Source organism: Octodon degus, unplaced genomic scaffold (genome assembly GCF_000260255.1).
Source record: "Octodon degus isolate 3935 unplaced genomic scaffold, OctDeg1.0 scaffold00191, whole genome shotgun sequence".
Taxonomy (NCBI): Eukaryota; Metazoa; Chordata; class Mammalia; order Rodentia; family Octodontidae; genus Octodon; species Octodon degus.
The window spans coordinates 499,106-507,078 of NW_004524767.1; the positions used below are offsets into that span (position 1 = coordinate 499,106).

At 37.5% G+C, this 7,973-nt stretch overlaps 1 protein-coding gene across 1 annotated transcript in view; it reads left to right on the forward strand.

Annotated features, from left to right (window-relative positions):
• The first annotated feature begins 1,129 nt into the window (after nt 1-1,129).
• Tmprss11f (transmembrane serine protease 11F) overlaps nt 1,130-7,973 on the forward strand; it is a 69,807-nt gene continuing 62,963 nt past the window's right edge. The window contains exon 1 of the mRNA XM_004644079.1: nt 1,130-1,269. Within this exon, the coding sequence (XP_004644136.1) occupies nt 1,130-1,269 (140 nt within the window). The remainder of the gene's footprint in view (nt 1,270-7,973) is intronic.

The window sequence follows — 7,973 nt, forward strand, 5'->3', positions numbered from 1 at the left end:
TCAACACACATACCTTCTAACAATTTCCACATACAGTGGTAACTGACCTGTTTGGGGTTAATGGGATGTATAAGGTTAAGATTCAGAACACAGGGACCTGAAATCCTTGGACTGGGAATTCTTAACCTCAACAAATAACTCTATTCAGAGTGAAAAGGATTTGAGACAGAAAAGGCCTTCACAGGAAAATCTTCCCTAGGATACCTGGAGAAGAGAGGGAAAGAAATTAAGATCTTCTACAGGGCCCTTGAAATACAGATCTTTCAACTTTAATTGACTACCCATCACTTGCAACTAAGAAATAAAAAAGGGGAATGTGAGTAGCAACTGAGCCATGGCTGATCTGGAGTCAGTGAACTCTTTGGGACTTATACAAAGGCAGGTATCTGGACTTAGAGTTCTTCCTTGTTAACTACAGCCCAGAGAGCTCTCAAGATTATTTCACTTTTAGTGTTCTCAGTAAAACAATGAGAACTTGCCCTTTTGCCTCTGTTGCACACTTCCTTCTTTTACTGTGTATAAATAAAGATGTAGACTGTGCTGGGTTGTTGCTGCTTCTCCTTCAGAGAAGTCAGTTCCCACCTAGTTCCAGCTTTTCTTTTAGTACTTCTCTAGCTTTTTCTTCATCTTCAGCCCCTTCTCAGTTCTACATAGCCTTCACAGACCACCACAACTGGGTTCCTCCCACATCATCATTTTGAACTCTTGTTCAAGCATTTCATAGATTTTTCTTTAGGGTCTATTACTGGAATGTAGCTATGTGTTTTTGGAAGTGGTATGTTTCCCTTATTGTTGTTTCATGTGTTCTGATCTATACATCTGGTCCATTATTTCTTTGCATGGTGAAACTTTCCCATACCTGGGTTATGGTTGTCATTTGGGTAGGTGTCTGTGCTTCTGTTTGGGATGACTGTAGCAGTCCACCTCCATGGAGTTTTTTCAGCTGTCTCCAGTGATGCTGTTTGTAAGTGCCTTGGTGAGTTGTATCACAGATGCTTGTGGCAGCAGTCATATGGCTTTGCTGTGGTCAGGGGATGCTGTAGTGGGGCCTTCCTAATAGGCTAGTCTGAGGACTCTAAGGGTCTGTGCAAGTCATTCATCCTGGTTTGGGAGCAACTTTCTTATTATGATGGACCATGAGAGACTGGGAGTAGAAGCTGTTATGAGGCATGGGTACAAGGGTCACAGCCATTCTGAGTCTGTTCAAGATTGTGGATTTGCAGTCTTTAGTGAGGTAGAATACCAGTGCAGCTTCAGAGATAGGAAGATGTAGGAACTGCTGATCTCCAGGAAAAGATGACTACTAGCAGTGGCTCCATTCTCAAGATGGTGTCATATGGTGTTGCAGCTTGGGTTCTAGTCTTATCCACTCTGTGGATTTATGCTATCAGAAGAATCACATAGAAGTACAGTGGGTGACACAGGACCAATACTTTTTATTCTTATGATTTAGCACAAGGTTAGCAGCATGTTGGGGACACAAATTCCAAGTTAACCCAAAACAAAATACAGGGACATACAATTTTTATGTTCAGACTCCTGAAGATGTCCTTCAGTTCCCTCCTTGCACTGCACCTGTGTTTATAATGCTTGCTTTCTGGGATTCCCACAGACAACTCAACCCACTAAAACTGCTTCTCCTAAATTCTTCTCATTTTATGTTCAATATTGCCTCAGTTACCTTTTCCTCATTGCTGGGACAAAATTCCCAACACCCAAATTAAGGAAGGAAAAGTTTATTTAGCTTACAGTTAGTAGGGATTTCAGTCAATACTCAGCTGGCCCCAAGGCAGAGCAGCACATGGCAGAGGGCAGCAACTCATGTTGACTAGATATTCTAGGTATATTCCATATTCCATGGTTGTAGGGCTTATTATGAAAGACCTTGCCTCTCAGCTTGAAAAATTTTCAAGCTGCACCAAATTGCTAACATCGCCATCATTTTGGATGTAGGATACAAGAAGTTATTGTAGGTTATGGTTGCTTGCTTTTGTGAGATTGCTTAGAAAACATGCCCATCTTTTTATATACATCTTTCTGGCATCATTGTGGTAATGCAGGATTATGTCAGCTATATCTAGTTAACTTAAGTTGTACGAATGAATTAGCACATGCTTAGACCTAAGAAAAATATAGGCAGGAGCTGTCAGAGAAAAAATACAAGAAATTCTTTCTGCTAAAGCAAGTGCAATGCTTTTCTTATTAACTAAATTTTAAGTGAGAAATCATCCATTTGTTTATAGTTGGTTCTGTATGGTGATTTTTTTCAATGGCCAATTTTGCCAACAGACTCACTTATTTTCTCATCCAGGCAATTCACACACTTTGTATCTGCCAGAGATAGATCTTAGGCCTTTACATACAGGAGAGTAACATCTCACCCTTCAGGTCTCCACATAAAAGTCACATCCCTGCTGTGGCTTACAGCCTCAGTTGTTTGGAAAGTCATGGGGTCACAGGCACACTGAGTCTATCAGCGGGTCCATGGGCTCGTAGCTGAGTGTGCTGAGTGAGAAGGCTGGTTGCTGGCAGATCCCAGGGATGTGACCCTGAAGGACCTACCCTGAAGGACCTAGCTGCCCCCTGCTCTCAGCCTTCTGGTCACCGTGATGTGACCAGACTTTCTGCACTCTGGCCCTCCCACTTTGCCCTCTGTGTGCAGGGCCCGAAACCTGACTGCAGCCATGAGCCAAAATAAGCCTCTTCTCTCTTAGGATGTGAGCGTCCCATGCGGTGTCTCAGCAGCAGGAGGGGAATCACACTCAGACCGTCACACAGAGAACCTCTGGGCTCTTTTCACATGGGCTCTCTCCTCCCACCCATCTATATCTTATCTTCATGTAAAGATATATTACTCTTTTATTTGTTCATATATTTAGAGAGCAGTCAGATTTAATTCAATGAATTATACTAGATACTTGATGCAATCTTTGAGTCTTTGAATCACTTGATTCAAAGTAGTATAATACACTATTATTTTTCTCCTAAAAGCTTACCATTTCTGATAAAGACATACTCATCTTTAAAAACCACTGGAACATGAAGGTTCAGACCAAAAAATAATGGCCCACAAAGGACAGAGAAAGTGAAGTGAATGTCAGCCCACTGCTGAGCACCCATGTGTACCAGCTGTACATGGTTCCAAGGTTAATCCTGAGGAGACAACTGACCTCGTTAGATAGCAAGAGGCTGATTCTAATTTTAATTTCTCACTCTTTCTTTCTAATGCTACTCTCACAGGGCCTTCATATCTACAGCCATTCTAGTTTTCTTTCTGTGTAGAGTACCAAATATGTTAGTCTTTGTCTTTATTTGAAAAGATTTTTATATGATAGTCACTTCTAAAGATGGTGACTATTTTATATGTGATCACTATATCCATGTCATAATACTATTGATTTGCTTAGTGTCCACATTAAAATATTAAAGAATAAATCCAGAATATAAGCCTTTTTGGGTTTATAAGTTCAGAAGGTACTTTTTAAACAAATGTATGGGTTTTATTTTAAATATTCTGGGTTATTTAAGTCCAAAGATCAAATACTTTTGAGAGTTTCTAATTCTTTTTATTAATTTTTATTAGTATATGTCTGCAGTGTTTAATGCTTATGCCCATAGTGAAAACTTTGTACATGTACATAACATCTTAATTCCTTTGCACCACCTTCCCTTCTCATCCTCCATGCACAGTTCTTTTATGAAAGAGAAGGGGCCCAAGATTTTATTTTCATTTTTAAAAAAGTTCTGTGGAATGATTTATATGTCAAAATAGCAAACTAGAAGGGCCAGTCAGATAGCTCAGTGGACCTAAGTGCCTGCTTAGGCAGACACAAGGGATAGGGTTCGATCCCCGGTGTGCTGTGCTGGCCCTGCCCCCCAGGGCATTTGAAACTGGGTGTGATGGTGCACGCCTGTAATCCCAGCACTTAGGAGGCTGAAACAGGAGAATCACTCTGAGTCTGATCTACATAGTGAGACCCTGTAGACCCTGTACTAAATACATTTAAAAAACAAGCAAAATAGAGAATTTTACCAAAAAAGTTAATATATCCTTAATGTTGTTGTTTTTGTTTTTTTTTTCTACAGATCACTTTGTTATTTATTTGGAAACAAGTTCAGAAACAATGATTTGGAAAAAGTAGAAAAATAATTATGCATGAGTTACATTTATAGCAATTGTACTGAAGAAAACATTACTCTAAATATAGAAGCATACTTTGCTATAAATTTTCAGGTTATCAAAAGAATTATATTTAAAGACAAGACTGCAAAGAGAATAAAATACTTCAAAGGAAAGTGCTTTGCTTCTGTGGTTGAAATGAACATGACCACCTCCTAACTTTTCTTGTATTATTTGTTGGGGGGTTTTAAAGAACCACGAAAGTTCTTGTCCCTCAGATTCACATAAATATATTGAATTTAACCATCATAGCAAATCCAGAATTAAACTCAGTTGTCCTGAGTTTCCATTATAAAAGATATTACCATTTTAAAAGATAAACATTTTCCATTTAACCTTTAAAAGGTTGTTTAAGTGGGAGGGCATGTCTGAGTTAAATTTTCCTTCTCTATTAATACATTTCCCAGTTTTATTTTAACATAAATAAAAGGAGTAAAATAAAACAAAGCCACAAATACCTCTCAAAAGAACTACAAACAAATATACTCAATTCCCTATTTAAAACAGGTGTAACCCAAAGTACCGAAAAAGACTGCTAAATGGCTCCACAGCACCAGTCCACACTTACATGTAATTACACAAATCATCACCATGTGCAAGGCACGAAAGTGTATAGGAGCGTTTCAAGGCATGAACAATTTTAAATATCATAAAAAACACAATGCTTATTGAAACAAGTCAGTGTTCCATTTAAAATCTATGTCTCCTGTATTTTAGCCAAGTTCTATGTGTTGATTGAACTTAAAATCCCACAAGTACATTTTGCTTTGTCCACTATGCCCATCAGAAGCATTTCACAACAGCCCAACCTAAGTATATCTTTACATTATTCTAAATATTTTGCTGTTTTAGTTTAGTTTTTTTTTTTTTTTTTTTTTTAACAAATTAGCTTTTCCAGTTCCAAGTGGCAAATGCCACTTCATTTACAGTGGAACAGCTTCTGCATACTGTTCTTGCTGTTTACATTTCAAAATACAGAAATGAACATTTGGTAAAATTTATTTCAGCTTCCCCATGAGACAAAAGTCAGCGTTCCAATTACATCAAACTGCAAACAGCTTGTCACCAAACAAAAGAACCTCATTTTACAAATGACTGTGACTGTGATCCAAAAATACAACAGGTATCTTTATACTGACTCACCACTTATCTGTGATAATTTTCAACCCCACAAATATGATACAATTTGATTCTCATCATTTGTTGCTTTTTGGAGGACTCAGAATGCAGTAATTAAATCAGCAAAAGGAGAAATAGGAGTGAACAGAAAAATGAGTTGCAGTAACTCAAATTCCCACAAAAATAATTAAGAATACTTTTTGCTGCAGATTTTAAAAGTGAAGTTATTTTGCTGGATGTGAAGGGAGGCACTGCACAAGGGAACGTTAGTCATTTTTTCCGGGTAGTGCAGCTTCAGCCTTCACAGCTGCTTTTACTAGAACTGTGTAAACAGGCATTGGTGGCAAAAATTAAAGTAAAATGAGTCAGAAGGAAAGAGAATAAAATAGGTTTTTCCCACTTGACTCAGATTCCTGGAATGACCCTTTGTTTACAGTATTGACACCTACAATGGAAATACTTTCTTTTAATCCTCCTCACCTTACACAACCCTTTGCCTGGACTTTCATATGCTTGAACCACTAATCTTTTCCTTGTTGCCTACCTAATCATTCCCTCAACACCTCACAGATTAAAGTTGCCACCTCCGCCTTCGCACAGCCTTAACCTCCACTGTCTCTCCCACATCAGTGTGCCCTCCAACCTGCCCGTCTGTCTGCCCTCTCTTCTAATCCCCATCCTTATTTACATCTGTGGCACTGTTTTAAAGTTACCATCTGATTACACTGATTGTCTCCTCAGACCCTGCTGGATAAATTTCTAGCTCTTTCTTTTGGGTAACAAACCTCCTTAGGAGCTCAGTCCAGCCACCTACTCTGTCTAGTCCTCTTCCAATTTGCAGTGCTGAGAAAGATTTTGCAGCCTAGAAATACTTTGCAAGCCAGACATTCTTTGAGGGCAAAAACCTTGGTTTATTTATTTGTTTCTTTGCAATACTAATCATTAGTAATGACTGCCTATTTTTACATTCCTACTTCCCTCCTCCCCCAACACATGTGAATTTTCTGTTCTTATTTCTTTGCTTTACCTGGTAGATTTTTTTCCCTCAAAACTTTAATAATGTCTCCTTTGTGGTAAAATTGGCTGAAACACCCCTTTAAAAATTAATCAAACTTGTCTGTTGTCAAAATTTATTTTAGCAGAGTTTACACTGCAAGGAATGGTGAGAGGCAGAGACCAGCTGAGACTCCCAGGCTTGTATAAAGGCAGTATGGCCTGGAACCTATAGTGCATAGGTGTGTGCAGGCAGCCAGAGGGAGAGGGCAAAGAGGCTGTCTGTAGGGAACAAAAAGAAGCAGGGCTTTTAACATAAGGATTGAAAGAATGCAAGAGATACTAGAAAGGAAGATGTTAATGAACATCTGTGGTCAAAATTCTCTGGCTGTCTTGCTCCTCAGCTGGCAAAATTTTTGAGGCATCTAGTGTAAATTTTTGGGTGGCTCCAGACACCTAGGGACCTGCAAGATTCCTCACCCTATCTTATCTCCATTATGACATCCTGTGTTTGAGTCCCGCTGGAAACAATGCCTCTGATGGCAAACAGGATATGTTGTGAATATCCAACGCGAGGTGCACGACTATATTGTAACTACTGTTTCTGTGGCTTTCTCATCTTGTAAGAATGAGCTTCCTAAAGGCAAAGAGTATGTCTTGAAATCTTTACACCTCCTATTGTCTCCCCACTGTAAGAAACTGAAAGAGTGAATATAATTGGTACAATAGATACTGTGAAAGAGAAAGAAATAGCTGAAAAGGAAAGAACAACTGGGATGCAGGAAAGGAGAAAAGAAGGAAGGGAAAAGAAAAAAAATTATATATATATATATATTATATATATATATTACATATATACATATATACACACACATGCACACACACAATAGCTAAAATAATTATACTAATTATCTATTAGTTCATTGAAAGGAACAGTTAGTCCTGGTATTGTTTGATCAGTTTTGCATGCCTGTACCTGGTAATCTGAACAACCATACTAAAGAAAACAATATGCAGTGTATATTGTTCTGTTTTTAGTTTCCTATTGTCTTGTTTTGAAAGTCTGTATTTTTAAAATCCTTTTAATTTAAAAAATGTAAATAAACTACTAAAAGAGAAAAAAATCTTCAGGCCTCTTAGGACCTAAAATATTTTTTCAAACATTGTTTTAATTTGATGGTTACTGTTTTAATGGTATTCCATTACTTTCTTTTTTGAAAGTTTATAACACATATTTATTAAATAAAATCTAAAGTATATAAACTTTATGAAATATCTCATGTTTTGTAAAATATCACAAGGCTTATAAAATATCATAAGTCTGAATCATATTCAGGGAGTTCAGAAAATTAAATAAATGGCAACTTAAAAGTTGAAGAAAGATAATCAAATGCTGTAAGATGTTTTAAGTAGAGGAGATGGTATACCAGTGGCAACAGGTTAGAGTTGAGTGGAGATGAGAGGAATTTTGAATACTGGAGTTTTACCAAATAGCATTCACCAGTTGGTTTTCCCTGGAAGGTGTTAATAAATTGTAAAGAACTATAGTTTTTGTCTTCAAAGGTAGTATTGCTATTTAAAAAGTCATTGAAGTTATTTTATAAAGTATTCACATTAAAATTTTTTCTTTGTAACCAAGTAAAACTGATGATAATATTATGCATTCTTGTTGCTATGAATT